This window comes from Podarcis erhardii (genome assembly GCF_964252035.2).
Source record: "Podarcis erhardii genome assembly, chromosome: 5".
Taxonomy (NCBI): domain Eukaryota; kingdom Metazoa; phylum Chordata; class Lepidosauria; order Squamata; family Lacertidae; genus Podarcis; species Podarcis erhardii.
The window spans coordinates 62,905,422-62,927,165 of record NC_138509.1 but is presented as its reverse complement, the minus strand read 5'-3'; the positions used below and the strand labels follow the sequence as shown (position 1 = coordinate 62,927,165).

Genomic DNA, 21,744 nt, shown 5'->3' with positions numbered 1-21,744 from the left:
CACTTACAGTATCAGCTGAGTGGGGAGCCAAAGCTACATGGCTCCTCCTTTGCTTGTTCTAGGAAGCATTAAGGGGGGAAAGGGGGGGGCAGAGGCTGCTGACAGCCTGCTAAGCCACAGTCACTGGCAACCTGAGCTCAGGTTAACCCTTTCACTCATGGAAGTGTGAGTCAGTAATTGTACAGTACAACAAATGCTACCTGGTATCATAACCCAAAACTGTGACATTGCATGAAGTGGGATGTTGAGCAATACCTAGGAGATACAAAGTCATTTGACACAAACACATTTTATTTGATGTGTTGAGTTTGATTGTTAACCTTACAGCTCATAGGAGGTAACAGCAATTAAAAAACCCCCAGCTCAAAAAACATGCAAGCCACATAATGGAAATATTAAAATGACTCCACACTTGCTTTGCTCCAGCCATTAAATGTCAACATAAACAAGAAAGTCTCTTTGGAAAATGCTCAGAGTAACCAAGCTCTAGGCAGTAATGTTGGGTATGTTACATGTGCTTAAATCCACAGGATATTTAAAGAAGCAGTTGGGGGCCAAAAGGGTATGCTAGTGATACCTTTATGTTGCAAGGTACCTAGGCCTCCCAATATGTTTCTCTTGCCATTCATTCCCCTTCAAGTTCTGGATGTGCATGAGTAAGAGACAGCCAATAAAGGTCAGCCCTTTGCAACCTAGTTTCAGCCATGTTTTTGTTTATTCCTCTATTGCAGCCTCTCGATACAGAGATCACTTAGGTCATGAAAACTGGGACCACCAGCTGAAGCTTGCAGTGGCATGGAACAGGGTGGATATTGCCCGGAGTGAGATTTTCACCGATGATCATGAGTGGAAGGTAGGAAAGCTTTTGGTGACACACACTGGCAATGAGTATATCTGCTTTCTGCCTGCATAATTAGAGCAGGGTCTAAAAGCACTAGGCTTGGCTTGACTGCAAGCATGTCTCTTGGGAAGGCATGGGGTGTCTTGAGGGTGAAACCAGATGTTATAAGAGCTGCCTTGCACAGCTGCCAATCTGTGTCTCTTTGCTCTTCCTTCCCCCTAATATGTGCTGCAATACACTGTGTAACACCCGTGACATGTTATCATGAGGTGTGTCTCCCCACCTTCACACAATTGGCAGGCAGGGATGAGGAGACACAATGCAATGATGTTGTGCTGTGTTGTAGACACATTATAAGGAAGAGAGGGTCAAGAGTAATGGAATAGCAGCTCTTCCAGTTCTTTACAGTCATTTTGTAAGTAGCTTTGCATTGCCATGGCAAAAAAGTGACTAATATTTGCAAACATGCCATAAAAACATATAAAACAGTTTTTAAAACAGTATGGAAACAACTAAAGCTAGGTTTAAAAACAATACAGAATGAACACTTAAAGCAGAGAGCTTCTCATCTAGATGCATTGTTAATAGAAAAATGTATTCAGTTATCTCTGCAAAGTTGTGGGTGCCTGTTGTATCTCAACAGTAATTCCTGGCTCGCCTTTGTATATTTCACTCAGTTGCATTGTAAGCTGCCCAGAGAACTCTTTGTAAGGGAATAATAGATCAGTGCACCAGTATGCATAGTCTTATGTAACACATTCCTTGTTTGCTATTGTTCATACGGAGACAGAATAGCCATAATGCTTGTCTGGCAACGGCAGGCATACTTGGGATGATCAAAGAACAGTTTATTCAGGGAACTCATGGTGTCAGAAGGTGCAAAACAACTCTTACATTGCCAGAGGTTTTTAAGTTTGGATGTGAACTCTTTAAAACTCAACTTTTACAGCTTGCTACTTTGAGAAATCTTTAAGACACCCACTTTTATCAGAAGTGTAAACTGTCTTAAGGGATTGCGTCATGTTTCTTAGAGGTGTCCACAAAAAGCAGGGAAAATGCCATTTTTTATTGTCTGTGCAGAAAACACTCTTCCTGATCAATTGGCACCAGAAGGCAATAGCAGAGTAGGGTGGAATTATCCCATGGGCTCCAAGTGACATTTCATCAAATAGCGAATACTTTCACGTTTTTAGGGTTTTTACAAATAGGTAAACCAAGTTATTTAAACCCTGTTGTTGCTGCACTGGCAGTGTGGTTGAGTGGCTGCCCTGTTGCTGTGACATGCTAAAGAGCTGGGTTCTGCCCTCACTGAAAAATCTTTTTAAAAAGGTAAAGGACCCCTGACAGTTAAGTCCAGTCATGAACGACTCTGGGGTTGCGGTGCTCATCTCACTTTACTGGCTGAGGGAGCCAACGTTTGTCCACAGACAGTTTTTCCAGGTCATGTGGCTAGTATGACTAAGCTGCTTCTGGTGAAACCAGAGCAGTGCACGGAAACGCTGTTTACCTTCCCGCTGGAGGGGTACCTATTTATCTATTTGCACTTTGATGTGCTTTTGAACTGCTAGGTTGGCAGGAGCAGGGACCGAGCAATGGGAGCTCACCCTGTCGTGGGGATTCGAACCGCTGACCTTCCAATCGGCAAGCCCAAGGCTCAGTGGTTTACACCACAGCACCACCCGCATCCCTTGAAAAATCGCATGTTAATAATACCTGTGTCATACATATTTTGTGTCAGAGCCAACATGGCAACTTCCATCTACTTCTTGGAATGGGAGGCAGTGGTAACCATGAGGGGGTGGCGTGTGCTGCTGACTGACCCCGTGGGCATGGCTCACCCACTATTGTCCTGTTGTCCCTTAGGGTAGCATGCTGTGGAAAGACTCTTACTATTGGCTTCTCATGCATCCATCACTCCATGCTAGAGAGGAAGTGGCTGTGCCCCATCAGCATCAGTGAGACCTGCTTGCTTCAATTTGCCTGCTACTTTCTGTGCTTTGCTGAGGTGTAAATGTGGACTAAACAGGAGATAGAACACTTGAACATATGCTGGCCAGCTTCTATCTCTTAGCTTTCTACTGCCTGCTTCATCTGCTTCAGGGACTTTGCTATAGCTATCAGCTGCTGCCTTTCTAGAGACTGCTGCAACTCCTGTATGCTTCCTCATTACCTTTGAGCTGTGTGTGTGTCCATGTCCTTGTCTGTCTGTCTGTCTGTCTATATCTCTATCCACACACCCCCCCCCCCTCATCATGGGGAGGACAACCTGCATTACCCTTGGTTGATGTTGTCTCTTTCTGGTTGTCTTCTTGGCCAACAGCCCTCTGATCTGCACCCAATGATGGCTGCTGCCCTCATAGCCAACAAGCCAGATTTTGTCAAACTGTTTCTTGAGCAAGGTGTGCGCCTGAAGGAGTTTGTTACCTGGGACACCCTGATCTACCTCTATGAAAACATGGCAAACTCCAGCGTCTTCCACACAAAGCTACAGAAGGTGTTAATGGAAGAGAAGGAGCGCTCAGCTTTCTCCAAAGTGCCAAGAGTCCAAATGCACCATGTGTCCCAGGTGCTGAGGGAGCTGTTGGGAGATTTCACTCAGCAGCTGTACCCTAAGCCGAAGAACACTGAGAGACATCGGCTCTCTATCGCCGTGCCCCATATCAAGCTCAATGTAATGTATCTCCGCATGTTACTAATCCCTTATAACCTTTCATGGCACCCCTTTTAGTACAGAATGTACAGGGCAGTCCATACATCCCCTCACCACTTCTAATAGTGGTCCCTGCACCAATGCCAGGAGAACATCCCCTTTGGTAAGCTAGTTATACGTATACATTTTAATATTATACTGTGTCCTGCAGTCAGTTTGCTGTAGCAGCAGAAGCTGAATGAAGAATTGATACTGGAGAATTCTTTTCCTAGCATCCAGGACATTCATGCAGTGATTCCCCCTATTTCCAATGTTCAAGTTGCAAGTGCCATCAATTATGTAACCAAAACAGCACTGCCCAATTGCAATAGAGAGGTATCAGCAGGTTTGAAAAAACCTTCTGGTTTGCAGAAGTAAAAAAAATACAACTGTAAGGAGGGAAACCCTGTCAACCTACTGCCACAGAATGCTGACTCAATGTTTGGGGGTACGGAGACAAAAATGGGAGTAGAATAGTGCATCTGGAATCCTGCACATCACACTGAAACATTTTGTTGCCGTTTCCACTTACTATGTCTAGTGCCCTTTCTCCACTCACTGGGGCAAATCTTTGATTTTGACTTCCTTTCAATATGATTGTGGATCTCTGTATCCCAGCCTCTCTCATCTTAAATTTAGTTCCAAGATTTTGTTCCATAACTTCAAACCAGGAAAAGGCCTGATGTGCTATATCTTCCTAGACTCAATGAAATGGCCTTAGAATTACTTAAGCAAGCTGAAGGAGAAAAAGAGACTGTACCAGGGTTAGATGCCTCCTTCCTTGTGTCCTCTGTTGGTGGTAGAAGCTGAATGGTGAGTCTATGGCTGTGTACACACTAGACCTTTGAAGCACATTCCCCCCCCCAAACAATGCTGGGCACTGTAGTTTGTTACAGGTTGCTGGGAATTGTAAATCTGAGGAGCAAGCTACAATGCCCAAAATTCTTTGAGGGAAAGAATGTGCTTTGAATGAGCTTTAATGTTATGTGTACACAGCCTCCATGAGGGAAATTAATCTGAGGCTGAAGACACCCGAGCCAGTATTGACGTTTGTGTGAAGAAGGCATCACTGACCATGGTGTGTATGCTTGATAGTAAGACAGAAAATGAACATGAAAATTAAGAACAATAGTCCTTTCACTCACACCACTACTTAGCAATTGTTATCTGATTCCAGCTTTATAATCATGTTCTCCCCCCACCCCTCTTTTAAAGGTACAAGGGGTTAGTCTCCGATCCCTGTACAAGCGTTCTGCTGGCCGAGTCACATTCACAATGGATCCCATTAGGGACTTGCTCATTTGGGCAATTGTCCAAAACCGCAAGGAACTGGCTGACATCATCTGGACCCAGGTAAAGTTTTCCTTTTTTCAACAATCTCCATGTAGTACCGTACCCAGCTCAAGAAAACCTGGTAAGATGTCTTCATAGTTGTCTTCCTTACAGTTCTGAGCCTTCACAACCTTCACTGCCTCTGCTAGCAGCAGCCCCCTTGCGTGAGACATGGGGTTCCTTTGGCACTCCCTTAACATGAAGATGCCTTGGGCCTAGTTCTCACTTAGGTGATAAATTTGAATCTGGGTTGCACCAGTTGAGGCTGCACACGGCAAAATGCTCTTCCATTAAAAAAAAATGAAAGATATTCTTCACATAGAAGATTATCCTGGATTTCTAATGTACAGGGATTTTTTATTTTTTTGCAAAGATGCTGTTACTCCTGTGAGTATCTGCTTGGAGTTTGAAGCAATCCAGGCCAGTCACAGGTTTGCTAGTGAGAAGTCAGTGAGAAGCTGGGAATGACAAAGACGTCCACAGACTAGGCGTGGGAAGGGCTGAAAGAGCAGCAAGCTCACTTCCAAAAGAGAGGATTCCTGAAGGTTACACGGTCAACCTGGGACCCAGAAGTATCATGTTCTTGCTAACCTGAGTCCTTTTGCTTCAGAGCCAGGACTGCACTGCAGCAGCTTTGGCTTGCAGCAAGATACTGAAGGAGCTGTCCAAGGAGGAAGATGACACTGACAGCACAGAGGAAATGCTGAGCCTGGCAGAGGAGTATGAGTACCGAGCCATTGGTGAGTCTGGGCTGGTAGGCCTCTGATCAGGGCACGTTAAGTCCTCCAACTTACTGGATGCTTTCCTGTGATACCTACTCTGTCTCCCCTGCTCACACTACAGACCACCATAGCGTTATGTCATGAAAGGCTAGATCCCTCAGTACAACTACACAGATCCTATAAATTCAGTTCATTCTGAAACATGGGCGTTTTGTATGTAAATGCTCTGTAAGCAATGATCCCAACAACAGGTGAACACTGGGATCAAGAAGCTACACTACAACTATGCCTGTTCCCTAAGTTGCTTTTAGAGCCCCCCCCCCCCAACACATATCCTACTTCCTGAGCTCTTTGACTCTGGTCAGCCACACACATAGTTGTAGTCTCTGTTTCTATGACTAGAAATGCAGTGTCATTATACTGGTACTATTGATTATTATGTCCCTGCAATGCACATGATGCTCACCTGTGATAAGGCTGAGAGGCACAGGGCTTGTCCACACTTCCTCTCACCCCACCGCTTTTCCCTCAGGGAAACCCGTTTTTACTGCTGAATCAGAGCAAATGTCAGTTGGGGTTTTCTGTGGACTAACGTTTGCTTTCATTCAGTGGTAAATGCAGAGATAGTGGCATGGCTGATGGAAAACCCCTCAGTCCTGTGCTTTCTAGGACCACAGTGGCTGGCCAAGGTCACCCAGAGAGCTTCATGCCTGAGTAGGGATTGCAAACCAGGCTCTCCAGTCCTGTGGCTTTCACAGTCTTGGCTGTTAAGTTTGTTACGTAGCAGCTCACTAATCCTCAGGCTAAGCTACCTCACAGGCTTGTTTGAGGTGGAAGTGCTTCTCAGAGAACCTGTGGGAGAGAAATACAAAAGAAAGAATAAGAATCTCTAATCCTGGTTATTCTTCTAGGTGTCTTCACTGAATGTTACCGGAAGGATGAAGAAAGAGCCCAAAAACTGTTGATCCGCATATCTGATGCTTGGGGGAAGACCACCTGCTTACAACTAGCCCTGGAGGCCAAAAATATGAAATTTGTGTCTTATGGGGGCATCCAGGTTGGAGTGCTTACTGACAAAACTTTGTTGCTTAAATAGTAAAGTTAATCTGATTTACAGCTGTGCAATATGTAGCTCCAACAGAATGGATTAACTGAAATACTTAAAAGAGAGACCACTGTTGGGGAAACATCAGCCAATTTCCACCCTTTAATTAAAGTAACCATCTCTGTTGCTACTACTGCCTGAGGAACTTCAGACCTCACTATGCATGGCCATTGCTGCTGATGCTCCATTGACAGAAAAGGTCACCCTTCTTTAAGTACAGTTCCATTTGGCTACTGGGAAACTTTGGCTGCCCCTTTAAGAATTCCTGTGTTGTAGTTCCTGCTTCTCCATTGAGGGTGAACACTCAGGGTTTGAACTGCAGAAATACTGCAGAAACTCTACAGCAAAGAGCAGGCCTTTTAGAACAAGTAATGGTGGAAAATTATAAAGCAATACTACCAGGACTACATTAGTTCATATCTAAAAAAAAATAAGAGAAATATCATTGGGTTTTCAGAAACAAATGAGTGAATGAATGAACATAAGAACAGCCCCACTATATGAGACCAAAGGCCTACTAGTCCTGCATTCTGTTTTCAGAGTGGCTAACCAAATGTACCAGGAACAATGGTGTTGACTGTAGAGGGGGGGGGAGCTATTGTGGAAACACCATTCATTCTAGGTTGCAGACGTGGAATCAGTGTGTGATATGGGGGCACAGTCAAGGCATACAGTTACTGTGTGGTCTAAATTTTCCCAATAGGTGGGATTCCTTGTACTGCCAGTGATTCTGACTCAGCTAACAACACAGCTCATGCTTGTGTGCATCCTTCTGGGTCCTGAGATCCACACATGATGGCCACTTTCATTTTGCCAGAGCAAGTGACAAGCCTTATCACCCTCCTTTGTTACCTTTGCCAAGTTCAAACCACACAAATTTCTGGCATTCTTTTTACCACAGTCACAGTCATGCCATTTAGCATTTGTCCTCTATTCTTTGGCATAAAGCCCACAGACTTTCAGCAGAGAATGTTGCCTGCTGTCCTCCCTGCAAATTGATCCCCAAGTATGTCCCATCTTTCGCCTTCTGTTCTTGACCTTACCCAGGACATGGGAAACAGGCCTCAACCTTCATTGCACTGTGTTCCTCTTTCTAGGCTTTCTTAACCAAAGTTTGGTGGGGCAAGCTGAGTGTCGATAATGGGATGTGTCGGGTCATCATGTGTATGCTGTTCTTCCCCCTTCTCTACACTGGGCTCATCACATTCAGGTACTTGTCAGGGCTTGACTGCACCACTCTCTGGCATGGAGATTCAGTTCTCACATTTTTGTACTGCATGGTGGCAGCTACGACCAGTCCACTCTTAACAATTCTCTGGTATCTCCTCCAAAGATGTAAAACTATATCATTTTTTCTTTTCACAGAGAGAAGAGGTTGCAGCCTATGACTTGCCTGAACCGCTTCCGAGCCTTCTTTACAGCTCCTGTCGTCATCTTCCACCTCAATATCCTTTCCTACTTCACCTTCCTTTGGCTCTTTGCCTATGTGTTGATGATAGATTTCCAGCCAACTCCATCCTGGCGGGAGTATGTCATCTATTTCTGGCTCTTCTCCTTGGTGTGCGAGGAGACACGGCAGGTATTGGCTGTGCAAAGGCGGCTGTGACAGTGCAGTTCAGAAACAGTGCTCTCAAGTGCCTGTTCCCATAGGCTATGTGTGGGGAACTTTTTCCAGCCCAAAGGGTCACATACCCTTATAGGCAACCTTCTGGTGGCCACAAGACAGTGCTGAATAGTGAGTGAGGCCAGGGCATGACTGGGGACAAAAGTGGATAGAGCAATAGATGCTACCTTTGTACACTTTGCCTATATTATATTTGACTATATTATAGTCTATATAGCCTATATTATATTTGACTATATTATAGTCTAGCATTGCAAAAGTCAGGGATTTCTACAGACAAACACACCACAACTCTCTTCATCCAGGATAGCAAGAGAAGTATCATCATCACAGTTCAAGAATACATTTCAGCTATGCAAAAGCACTCATGAAGAGTGCTAGGCAGAGACAGTGAGGGATGTAGTCTGGGGACGAGGCATGGCATGGAGAATCTCAGTGGCCAATTATAGAAACCTTGATGGCCATATTTGTTCTGTGGGCCTGAGATTCCTCCCTCCCTCCCTCCCTAGTCTTCTGGTCCTTTTGAGATTATTGTTTTATGTGTGAGAAATGAGAAAATGTTACTCAGCTTTTGGAATCAACCTCCAAGAAAACTACAGTGGGGAAGTTGCATTTGATATCCTGGTTTGTAATTAGAGAGCAAGTCCCAATTTTCTGGTTCATATGCAAAAGAGAAGGGAATAGTGCCTTGGCACAATGCTTTTTTGATCCAATAAACTATGGTTAGTAAAATCATTTCTCTTCCTTCAGCTTTTTTATGACCCAGATGGGTTTGGCTTAGTGAAAATGGCTTCCTTGTACCTCAACGATTTCTGGAATAAATTAGATGTGTGTGCCATCCTAATCTTTATAGCTGGGCTAAGCTGCAGGTGAGTTAATATGCAATGATTCCAGCTAGCTGGAAAGGGAAGAGAACAAGGCATGTTTGGAAAATGAGTGGGGGTTTTTAAAATCTAAATGCTGATTTATGCTTAATTTTTTCATCAAACTGGATCACTTTGCCAACGTATAATTGGAGAAGGCTTGTGTTTATGTTGTATTTTTATCCCTCAGTTCAGTCCCCTTTAGATCAATGTATGAGGAAGCTTATAAGCTGCCCATTTGCTACCATTTGCTACCCCTTTAGATCAATGTATGAGGAAGCTTATAAGCTGCCCATTTGCTACCAGGCCCAATTCAACATGTTGATATTAGCATATAAAACCCTAAATGACTAAGGGCCCAAACTCTTGAAAGACAATCTCTCCCCTTACCTCTCAAATCAGGCCCTGTGTTATTCAGGGAAGACTCTTCTGATCATCCTGATGGCTTTATCCATCTTGCTATGATGCAGAATAGGGCCACCCTAGTGGCAGCGCCCTGGTTGTGGAAGATATGACAGTCATCCTCACTGATCATTTTTAGGAAGCAGCTCTGACATCTCTCAGAAGCATGGTCTAGAAAAATAAGTACATTTATGTATGCAAAGCTGCTGCCTGCTATGCCACAGTTCCCTTTAACTGGCTCTTTCATGAATTGGCAGGACTGGAATTGTTGAGCATTTGGCATCACTTGCTGCTCTTTTCCTGGTTGGAGATCTAATCTCACTCCTGAAACTCCCAACTCAGTTCCCTCTAAGCCTCTAAGCCTCTTCTATTTCTATGGGTATTTTACATCTTTTGGCTGCTGTGCTTGGTTTGCCTTAGGAAATAGTTGTAGCAGGAGCATATGCGCAATCCCCTTTGTTTATTTGAATGACAGTTGTTTGCTGCAGCAGGTTGGACACTAGTGCAGAGATATATGGGTCCTTTGGTAATTAAGCCTCCTTGCTTCCTCGTGTCTGGGTATAGTGATATTTGGGAATGTCTTTCTGATATTTCCTCTTGCTATCTCAATAAGTGTGTTTTTGTTTCTTTCCCCTGTGCTAAGATGGATTCCAGCCACTTTATATCCTGGAAGGATCATTCTGTCACTGGCTTTTATTATTTTTTGCCTGCGTTTGATGCACATATTCACAGTCAGTAAAACTCTAGGTCCCAAGATCATCATAGTGAAGAGGATGGTAAGTTGTTTCTACTAATAAGCACCATGGTGACTGCATAGTCTCTGGCATTCCTTTTATGATGAGGGTGCCAGAATCAAATATGCCCTGGGGCAACAATTGTTTCCATGTTAAAAAAGAGAAAAGAAATAAATTTCTGCTTTGTTTTGTGGGCTTACAGATGAAGGATGTCTTTTTCTTCCTCTTCCTCTTGGCTGTTTGGGTTGTGTCCTTTGGAGTCGCCAAGCAAGCCATCTTGATCCACAATGAGAAGCGTGTGGACTGGATCTTCCGAGGCGTTGTTTACCATTCTTATTTGACAATATTTGGACAGATCCCTTCCTATATTGATGGTACAGAATACAGAATCATTGCATACTGTGGACTAGCAAGGGACAATTTGCTTGAATGCCTCACTTCACCACTAAGAGTACAGACCGCCCACCCCCACTTGCATGCGACCCAATATTTGCGTGGTGCTGGGAAATAGATTCAAACCAGGAAATGGCAGTAGACAGCTGGAGAGTCCCCTTGGCTCACAAGGGGACTCTCTTTGGAGCCTGAAGAGAACTTCAGTGAGGGCGTAGAAAGTCCCAAAGAGATCTGAGATGCAGCGAGGCTTTGTCTAGACTGCTCAGAGTCCCCACTTAACAGCTGAAACACAGGGTAGGGCAGCAGCTTTTCTGTGCAGCCTCCAGCTACCATCGGAGCTTCAACTCTGGTTGAAGAGTTGTGTGGAGAGAGAGCAGAAGAGTAGGAAAAAACAAGTTTAGAGGCTTTTTGGAGGATGCTCCTCACTTACACAATTTTTGCTTATGCATGTGGGGGCCTAGAATGTAACCCCCGTGTAAGTAGGAGGATGCCTGTATACAGTAAGCTCATAACTTATATGTTTGGCAAAAAATAATCCCAAAAAAATTGAAAGGGGGTGAGCATCTGGGAAAAAACACTTTGGCAACCCCACCTGCAATCAAACCCAATGTGTTTTGACTATACAAAATTTGGCTTTAGGCATAATCCCAGGAATGTGTAAGTTGTGGGCTGACTGTATTCCAAATAGGCCCAGACCTGACCTCACATGGGGGCACTGTATAAAAAACAGTAAATATGAAGCAATGGTGCAAGCAATCGTTAACTAAGTAAGCATGCGATAATCAAGCTTTTTAGAAAAATATCGCTACCTAATATGCTTTTGATTGAGACTGCTCTGGCATAAGCAACCATCATGCTGTTATCATGTGTTGCTGACCTTGTACGTGTGATAAAATTATCCCAGTGGTGCCTCTTGTGTTATGTAAGTTCTGGTTTGATTAAGTATCATCTGAAGTATATGCACCAATATTTGCTTCTTAGTCCCAAGGCAGCTACATCACTGGGTTTCTCAGCCCTTGTTCTTAGGCTACTGCTATAAATAGCACGTCAAGCAAATACAGGGTCCCCAGGAGATGAGCTCCTGTGACATGTCTCTGGCAGCAATTCACTGGCAGCACATCTTTAATAACATTTCTCAGAGGGAGGAAGAAAAGTGTGTGATTATGTGAATCTCCTCTCAGATTAGCTCCTGCTTTCATATCAGTCAGTAAAGGACTGAGTCATTCATTCCATACCTTCGAAAAACTTTGTTTTCTAAACTCTAAACAGAGCTTGACGTCTGTCATTCTGTGTTATAGATATGGCATTTCAGATTACTCTCAGCAGGCAAGAAAATAGGATGAGGACTTCCTGTTCCAGGAACAGCTCAGCACTTTTGAGGTTCATTGTGTTTTATGGCAGGAGTGAACTTCAACCCAGATCAGTGCAGCCCAAATGGTACTGACCCATACAAGCCCAAGTGCCCGGAAAACAATGAGACAAATCAACAGCCCATCTTCCCTGAGTGGCTGACAGTCATCTTGCTCTGCCTGTACCTGCTATTCACCAACATCCTTCTCCTCAATCTCCTCATTGCAATGTTCAAGTGAGTTCTACATTCAGCACCAACTTCTATCATTTCTTTCCCCTTAGTTCATTTCTAACAACAATGAGACTGACAGGCCTAGAAAACCTGTCATGGTCACTGCCCTTTGATCAACTAAGCTTCTTGTGATTTACATCAAGCCCAGGTTGCCAAATTGCAACATGCACAGAACCCAACTAGAGGTTGCATGGGCCAGTTCAGGACATCACTTGAGCAGCTAAGCAGAGGTAGTATTAATGGATAGTAGCAGGCAGTTCTGCAAGATGCCTCCACTATTCAGAATGGAGATGTGCTTCTGCAAAACTTTGCCCCTCCACCACTACTTGTGGGATGTTTAGGAGAGGACCACCACACTCTAGATGTATTTAAATTACAACCACAGAGTGGCAGAGCTAACTCTTGTATTATTTTCTCCCAGCTACACATTCCAGCAGGTGCAGGAGCACACTGATCAAATCTGGAAGTTTCAGCGCCATGACCTGATTGAGGAGTACCATGGCAGGCCCCCTGCTCCACCACCCTTCATTCTTCTCAACCACCTTCAGCTCTTCATCAAGCGATTCATTCTCCGGAAGCCAGCCACACGGCATAAGCAACTCAGTAAGAAGCTCTGTTGGGTAGGGCCTTGCAGAGTGGGTGTTGCAGGGTCAGCTTGACTGGAGTTATGATATGATAATACCCCCTCCATCACTGCTGACCATTTTTATGATGATCTGTGACATTCATCAATACTGGAAGGGAGGAGATTGAAGCATGTGCTATAACATGGGACACCAGAGCCATTGGTTCTCTGAGCGGACCCTGGAAAACAGCAGCAATGTTGCTTGGCTGGCTGGTACCTCAGTCTCCTCTGTGCCTTTCTTCATGTAATTCCTACTCCTATGACATTATGGTATGCACAACATGTGAGGGTAGCACAGAATGTTTAAAGGCAACAACGGGAATGTCTACATCAACAGCTTTAATCTTATTAGAGAAAGGAATATTGTTTTATACATTGGATTCAAGGGATGGCCAATCTGCCTCTCCTCTTCCATAACTGGGAACTGTGTACATTACATTGCTTCTTCTGTTTGATTGATCTGCAGAGGAGAAGCTTGAGAAGAATGAAGAGGCAGCTCTCTTATCCTGGGAGATGTACATGAAGGAAAACTACCTGCAGCTTCAACAGTCTCAACAGAAGCAGAACACTGAACAGAAGATCAGTGACACTGCAGAAAGGTGAGGTATCCTTGCCATGCTAAGTAGTCACCAATGCCAGACCAACTGGGTATGCTGCTCATGGGTACAACTCAAAAGAACCTGGTGCAGCTAGCACTTCACTCATGCATACTGCTCTTAAGGCCTTGCAGCTGCCAGAAGTCCTCACCATTGCCCTGCCCTATCCTACTGCAATTTGTTCATCATGACTTAGAATACCACTTAACTGTGGAAATTAGTGTCATAAGCCCAGACTCCATTTTAGAGGTGATCCCCATGGACAGTCATAGAAAAACATCCATTGGAGCTATAAATGACACACCTAAATGGCAGGTTTTGAGGACTCAGTGGCTGTCCATAGGATACTGCCTGCACCTCTCACTTAACACTGATTTTGTTCCCCCAAGAATGGATATGCTGGTAGAAATGCTGGATCTCGATCGGGTGAAAAGGACAGGCCTGGTGGAGCAGAAGTTGGCGTATCTGGAAGAGCAGGTGAGGGGTGACTTTTAAGACTTCACCACGTGGAGAATGCTGAAGGCTCATGAGGAGGATGGGGTGAACTGAAGCTTGTCAGTCAATGTCAGGAAACTGGAAAGGGTGGGAAGAAAATAAGATCAGGTGCCCTATCTTGTGTCAGCCACATTACTTCACTGCATTACAGAGGTTTCCATACAGAGGAGTCTCTTAAGTGCCAGCTTCTTTCTGCCATTAACTAGCCAGAGGAAATGTGGCCAATTGTCTGCTCACCTACATGATTAACCTTATCTAAGTGGAGAGGATGTTCTCTAGGGAAGAAGGGAGATCCATGAATGATTCACCAGTAAGAACAATGTGTTTCCTGGACCAAAATTGGAGAAAATATCGTTCCCAAGTTCCTTTTTGGGGACCTAGACTCACTCAACAGACTTATCTTCTCCCTCCCTACCCCCCTTTCTGGACAGAGGTGCTGGTTGATGAGTGCAGGCCTTAACAAGTTTGATGGGCTTCTTCTTTTTAGATGTTCCAGTTTTCAAAGGCACTGCGGTGGGTGGTTCACTCACTGTCAAGCAGTGGGTTTGGATCAGAAGAAGATGTCCCCACCATAGGTATGTCTGGCTACAAATATGAGTCTGAGGACTGTTTCCTCTCTCTCTCTATATATATATTTGTATAAAATTTTGATTCTGATACTTGTGGTATATACCTACTTTGTACTCATCACTTACGACTGCTGGGATAGCTCAGTCAGTAGAGCATGAGACTCTTACTTTCAGGGTTGTGGTCTGGAGCCCCACATTGAGCAAAATATTCCCACATTGCAGCAGGTTGGATTTGATTAGCCTTGTGGTCCCTTCCAACTCAACAGTTCTATGAGGGAACAGCATGAATTGTTTTCAGGTTTTCAAGACATATTTGTCCTTCCGCTTCCCCTGCATGTATTTTATAAGAGAAACATTGTGAATTATACATGCACACACAAATGCTATTGTTCATAACGGAAGTGAAATGTGTGTACTCTATTTTCTACTTGGTTTTTGGAACCTGAGTGCAAAATGTGTCACAAGAAGTGGACCTGAGATGGGCCAATTGCCCAACTTAGTTTGAGCTATACCGAGCAGTACTTTCCCTGGACATGGCAATTTTGATTATTTATCCATGTGTCAGTTCTAGTAAACTAGCGCTGTCATATTTCAAACAGTGAAGATCTGGACAGAAAAGTTGTTGAGCATTTTGGCAAAATAGCAAACAAATTTTTTGAGCTAATCGGCAAAAACGGCACTGCCGGCATGGGCTGCCATATGTCCAGTATTCTGGATATGTCCAGGAAATTCCAGATGTATGGCAACCCTAAGTAAACAGACAAATCTGGGACTGAGGTCTACCACTGACAGCCATCCAGATCCAAGGTAGTGGTGATGCTCAATAGGATACCATACCATATTACCTAAATAATGCATCTGTTAGGTGTGGACCTTAACTGCTGTAATTTCCTTGCTTTTTGCAGCTTGAGAAAACATGGAAAACACTTAACATGCTGAAATGTAACTTTTTTTGCTGATTGAATTATACCTGTACGAGGAAAACTTGTTTCATTAGGAGGAAAGACTACACAAACAGAATTGTAGACAATGAGTGTGATAGAATTTGCCTTAATCTAACCAGTTTTGAGTAAAAGAGTATATCAGAATACTGTCTTCCAGCAGTGGTTGGTTGGCTGGAAATAAAATAAATTCCAAAAATATAGAGACACAAAAGCATGGCATGGCGAGATCCACAGTTTGAATATGTGGAGTGTGAAGAAGTCATCTTGTTTGACCTAGTTCCTAGCAGAGCCCCTGAGATGAAGGAATGCCATGAAGAGGATGTCCCAGAATCTTTTGACACCATGTATCATGTGAGCGCCAGGAACCTCATGTATCCCAGCTCCACTGCTGTCTGCTTTCCTGTACCAGATGAGAAGGTGCCTTGGGAGGTAGGAGCTTTATATCTTAGGGAGCAAGATATGGTTTCATATAAAAAAGAAGGAATGATGCCATAAGTCATTATATGTGACCACGGTTGTGCATGACTGAGAGCAGAGCTATATTACAATCTTAAGATGGTTTAATAGCCACCACCTCTCCCCAGTGAACCCTGCAAACTGTCCTTCAGTGAGGACAGGGGCATTAGAAATTTCTAGCAAGAATTTGCCATACTCTCACATTCTATAGTTCTGACACAGGAGAAGCCATGTCAATTAAACTGGCAAAAAATATATATGGAGAGGTGATACACATATTTGTAGTGTATATATGATGCCTATAGACTTCAATTAGAATGTGTGTGTGCATGCGCGTGCCTGCACCCCCCCCCCCACAGAATTGGCTTTGGGTTCAACCTTCACTGAAAGTTGATGGTAGCAATATTGTCAGCTTCCCTTGGCACAATAAGAGGGGTCTGAAGAGAGCCCGTTTGCAGTTTTTGCCATGGGTGCATTGCTCATGCATGAGAAAACACTTACTTGTTTATTAAGATTGTATATGCTGCCCTAAGCTAACAAGCTTTCATGGTGGCTCACAAGATCATAACAAGATAAAAGTATGAATAACAATCATATCTAACATACAGTAACACAACAGAGCAGGAAAAAACAAGCAAAAACATGTGGCACATTAGCTCTGGGAGTATTGTCAGAGCTGCCAAACAAAGAAAAACACACTTCGGAATTTAGATACAAGAAAAGTCATAAATGAAGAACTCTTGAGTTCTTGCTTCTGGGTTCTTAATAATAGATCATGCTTGAAATGTGAATTTGTGCTACTCTGGAAGACTCTGAGATATGTCTAAAACATCCTTTCCCCCTGACAGGTAGAGTTTGAGATCTACAACCCTCCCTTCTACAGTGCAGAAAGGCAGGAGAATGCTTCACCTGACTTCCTGAAAGAGTATGTATGTCCTCAGAGAGTCAGAAACATACACACACTGTATCTGTACTGTTTTTGCTCTTTCTTCCTCTGTTTATGCCACCCATCTTCTAGTGATTGTATTTCGTTGTACAGTGGTACCTCGCAAGACGAATGCCTTGTAAGACGAAAAACTCGCAAGACGAAAGAGTTTTTCGTTTTTTGAGTTGCTTCACAAGACAAATTTCCCTATGGGCTTGCTTCGCAAGACGAAAACGTCTTGCAAGTTTGTTTCCTTTGTCTTGCAAGTTTGTTTCCTTTTTCTTAAAACCGTGCATTCAGGGGGTGCAGTTGCAACTTGACTTCGAGGAGCAACTCATAGCATGCAGTGTGGTAGCATTTTTTGAGGTTTTTGAAGACTTTGGTGATTTTTGAAGCTTTTCCAAAGTCCGTGCTTCGCAAGACGAAAAAATCGCAAGACGAAAAAACTCGCAGAACGAATTAATTTCGTCTTGCGAGGTACCACTGTACTGGTAAACTACTTTGGGTTTGATTTTCATTGACTCAACATGTTGCGGAGATGAAAGCTTTGCCCCTGTCTTTCAGCTCTTTAGAGAATCTTTCAAGGATAAACTTCAACAGTATGGATGGAGATATCAACAGACAGAGCTTCCATGGCACCTATCTTATTGAGGACGGCCTGCCACTGTGAGTGAGTCTGGTAACAAGAGTGGGAATCTTCATTATGTTGCCCACATCACACCAGCAGCAACATAGTTCTTTTAATATTTTTATAGGAATCCCATGGGAAGGACAGGCCTGAAGGGCCAAGGTATTCTTCGGTTCTTTGGACCAAATCATGCTCTTCATCCTGTTGTGACACGGTGAGTAGATAGGGTGCCATTTCTCATCCCTGTAAGTGTAGTCTTCTACTCTAAGTTGGTGTATCTGTGCTCAGGACTTTGTGAGAAACCACAAAATAAGCTATAAATGAAATGTTAACATGATTTATACTTTGATTTCCAATAAAGGGCAGGAGACTGTTCTTACTCCTCAGTTCTTGGTTCCAATCAAGGGCAATTTCACCAGGTTATTTTGAGAGCAGCAAGATGCATTTTTTTCCTCACTTCAGACTTGTACTCATCCACAAGCAGTCTGCTTTTCACAAGTTAATACTGTAAAGTGCCCTGCCTATTTTCAGAGCACTTTTGAGCCTTAGCTGATAAATGCAGCGCCTTTGCAGGAGTAAGTGCTGTATCCATGACAACAACAGGCCAGGAAAAGAAACATGGATGTCCCTAGCCTGAAAACTGACTGATGCAGGTCATGTGGGCTGCAGATAGCTTCCTTGCTTCAGAAGACACTTTCTTGCTTCCAAAAAGCAGCGTTTTGTCCTTGTGTCCGGGAACTACATCAAAGAAATTGTATTTGAAGCTGAGAACACTTCACAGGCACCAGAGAAATCCATCACAGAGGCTGTGGTGCAGAGACTTCTCACTATCATTTTTTAAGATGCATGTATACATAGAATGATAGCTATATCCTGTCTTTTTTCCATTACACAACTCAAGGCAGCATATGTTGAGTTCCCATGTGGTCTTCCATCCAGAGAGTGTCCAGATCCAGATCTGCATAGCTGCCTCAAAGTCATTGTATCAAGTGTCTTCAAAACCATGGGATAATACTCTGTAACATCTTTCTCTGTGGTATTTGTAGCTGGAGGAGGAATGTGGATGGATCCATTTATAGAAAAAGCTTAAAGAAAATGCTGGAAGTCTTAATAGTAAAATTTCCCTTTTCGGATCATTGGGCTTTGCCTGGGGTAAGTAGTTATATTTCTTCACATCTAGCCCATATCTGAAGAAGGGAGGTGTATGCCAAGGTTTTATTAAAGTCAGAGTGATAAATTACATGAGCTGTAAAACAATCATAGTTGCATTCCAGGGGTTCTGCCATAGAAAATGCCAACCCTAAAAAGCCTTTCGAAACAACAGGGCACTAAAACTATGCTAAGCTGACCTTCTTTCTTAGCCTTGTGCCAGTGAGCTCCCACTGATTGTTGTGTTAGGTGTATCTTTTGTCTGATTGGTTCTTAAAAGTTCAAGCCAGAGGTTCTAGCTTTCTTGTTTGAGTTTCCAAGATTTGACTGTAATACTCATTCACTTGAAAGGCATACTTTCCTGCAACTCCAAGAAACGTTTGCCAGCTGGAAACCAGATAGAAACTCCTTTCTTGGCCTAGTATCTTGGAACATACTATGTGGAAAGCTTTAGCTGCTTCTTATATCAAGTAATGTTTTGATTTTTCTTCCAGGGATCTTTAGAGCCAGGGGAAGCTTTGCCACAGAAGTTGAAGCGGGTCCTAAGACGGGAATTCTGGCCACAATTTCAGAAATTGCTGAATCAGGGTACAGAGGTACTTTGAGCACCAGTGGGGCTTGACAGAAACAAGGACATTGTCAGTGAACCCCTTTGCCCCACTCCCAAAATAATGTATGAGAAGATGGTGGGGAACTACATTCCATTAGGCTTTGGGGCATGATGCACCAAATGGGCACATGACATAGTCTTAAATCAATAGTGTTTTAAAAATGAAGAGGAGGTTTCAGGCTCCAGACAATTCACCAGTACTTTGCAATTTCCTGTGGACACTCCTCTGGTCATACACTCCTCAACTGCTGCCTTAGATCACATCTGTGGGCTGGGGTGCTGAAGCAGAGTAGACTCTGTCATGCTTTCCCATGAGCCCTTAACCCGAGATCCACACAGTGATTCCTCCCTAAAAGGCCCAGTATAGAAAGCTGACACAGAGACATGGTGCGGAAGAGAAAGATGGAGGAAACAACTGGTAAGCTTGACTTGGTAGTTGTAACTATAGGAGTCTGATGAAATCTAATTGCTGCCTGGTACTAACCTTACATCCTTGGGAACTTTGGTTGAGGTGTATTTTCTTTAATAAAGGAGCAAAGCCACCATGCCCTTGGAAAAGCTACTTTAATATCTACTCTTCACTTCAATCATTTGGAGAGATCTTTAGAACATAATGATCACCAACTTTAGGAAGAGTCCATACATTATGTCTTCTCTTTTTCCATCTACCCTTCATTCACCTACTTCTAGGTATACAAAGGGTATGTGGATGACCCCAGGAACACAGACAATGCCTGGATAGAAACGGTGGCCATTAGTGTGCACTTTGAAGAGCATAATGATGTGGAGATGAAGCGTATGAATTCGGTACATGCCATAATGCACCCTTATTACCCTTATGCCACAAAATTCTCCTCTAGAGGTAGTGGGATGAAAGCCCCAGGTTTTGCAGAAACCATGGCATGAAATCTTGCTGTGTAAGAGGGAGAAAGGGCAGCTCCTTAGATCTTAAGCATCAGAATGGGCATGGTGCCAAGTGAAAATATGTGGGAAGCTTAAGAAAGACGATGCTGAGGGCATAGAAAAAGAAATCACTGGAAGAAATGAATGGGCAGATATTAGAGAGGTGGTTCTCTGTGTGTGCATGTATGCGTCTGAGTGTGTGTGAGAGATAATTACCCAATACTACTCGGTAATTAAAATATTGCATTGCAGTTCCTGAGGGCTGTAATCTGAGGAATATTTAGCACACCTTGGTGTAATCAGATGCAGAGCACAGTGCTATATATAGCACAAAGTAGAAAGTAGAAAGAAGTGGAGCAGGCCCCAAGAGTGCCTGTTTTGACTATTTTCCACAGGTTCTAATACCCGGTAGACAGGTTCTAATACCCGGTAGACCCTGTTAGTAGATGTATTGATGGTTCTGAGAGAATCTACCCATATCACTTGGACTGTGACTTTGGCTTGTGAGAGGCTGATAGGAAGCTGACAGTAACCTACATTCCTTTTGGGGTTTCTTTCTGCAGTTTCTTCAGGGCTGTGATCTGGAGGCGACCGTCCGGTGGCAGGTTGTGGATAAGAGAATCCCGCTTTATGTGAACCACAAAGAACTCCTGCAGAAAGCATGTGTCCTCCTGGGGGCATACTTCTGAGGACACAGGACCATCACCCTTAGTCTTCCTTCCACTTCTCTCTCAGCTCTTTAGAAATGCAGCAAAACCTGACTGACATCTTCCCTCTGGTGGTTTTCTTTGTGCGTTTTCTTTTTCCTGTGTGCAGAATAACACTTCAGCTGACGCTCACAAAACAACCGTAGAAAGCAATGTAATCTTGGCCCTTGCATAACAGTTAGTATTTGCCCATAGAAAGAAAAGGGGCAGAGCATTCTTTTGTTGTTCTTCCTGGAGCAGGGCTGCTGCTTTTCAGCTGTTCCATTGGCTAACAATGTATCTTGCAACCCATACAGATACTCCTAGTGCTCAGGATGGCATTCTAAATCTGCAAAGTAGGCAGTGCAGTGGAGCCTGATTCTGGTTAGGATCACTGCTCTAATGGTAATGGAAAGAGGCCAGCTGCACTGCCTTCAAGATGCATGTCCTCTCATCAATGCTGCCTTTGGAAAAATTAGTCCTGTGTCCAGCATACAAGCCATTTCCCAAAGACTCTGAAACTAGGAGTCTGTCGCAAGCAGAAGGCCATCAGCTTTCAGTAGATCAATTGACAAGTCTGATGTTGTTCTGTGACAAGTCTTTGGCATACTGAGCTGAAGAAGCATCTCTGAACCAGGCATTAGTGGTTGCCAAGGTTAATAGAAGGCGACTCTTCCACTGCTACCTATTGCTTTGCTTTCATCAATGCAGTTCTGGCCAAGTTGAGGCTGGAAATTCATTCTGGCACTGGGTTATTTTAAAGGCGTAACCAAATCTGTTCTTTGCTGTGGAGATATGCCAAGGCAGAATGAACCTCTGCACAATGCTTCTTACTGTTTATTATTTATTATTTATACCACCTTTTCCTTCA

At 43.7% G+C, this 21,744-nt stretch overlaps 1 protein-coding gene across 1 annotated transcript in view; it reads left to right on the top strand.

Annotated features, from left to right (window-relative positions):
• TRPM2 (transient receptor potential cation channel subfamily M member 2) overlaps positions 1–20,954 on the top strand; it is a 39,278-nt gene extending 18,324 nt beyond the window's left edge. Inside the window, exons 12-34 of the mRNA XM_081864473.1 lie at positions 732–853; positions 3,162–3,512; positions 4,746–4,883; positions 5,473–5,602; positions 6,496–6,641; positions 7,787–7,899; positions 8,055–8,268; positions 9,064–9,182; positions 10,222–10,354; positions 10,515–10,686; positions 12,107–12,290; positions 12,709–12,890; positions 13,379–13,511; positions 13,898–13,985; positions 14,491–14,578; positions 15,794–15,945; positions 16,821–16,897; positions 17,462–17,563; positions 17,653–17,739; positions 18,572–18,677; positions 19,169–19,270; positions 19,975–20,091; positions 20,751–20,954. Coding sequence (XP_081720599.1) covers positions 732–853; positions 3,162–3,512; positions 4,746–4,883; positions 5,473–5,602; positions 6,496–6,641; positions 7,787–7,899; positions 8,055–8,268; positions 9,064–9,182; positions 10,222–10,354; positions 10,515–10,686; positions 12,107–12,290; positions 12,709–12,890; positions 13,379–13,511; positions 13,898–13,985; positions 14,491–14,578; positions 15,794–15,945; positions 16,821–16,897; positions 17,462–17,563; positions 17,653–17,739; positions 18,572–18,677; positions 19,169–19,270; positions 19,975–20,091; positions 20,751–20,876 — 3,182 coding nt within the window. The 3' untranslated portion in view covers positions 20,877–20,954. The remainder of the gene's footprint in view (positions 1–731; positions 854–3,161; positions 3,513–4,745; positions 4,884–5,472; positions 5,603–6,495; positions 6,642–7,786; positions 7,900–8,054; positions 8,269–9,063; positions 9,183–10,221; positions 10,355–10,514; positions 10,687–12,106; positions 12,291–12,708; positions 12,891–13,378; positions 13,512–13,897; positions 13,986–14,490; positions 14,579–15,793; positions 15,946–16,820; positions 16,898–17,461; positions 17,564–17,652; positions 17,740–18,571; positions 18,678–19,168; positions 19,271–19,974; positions 20,092–20,750) is intronic.
• Positions 20,955–21,744: the final 790 nt, after the last annotated feature.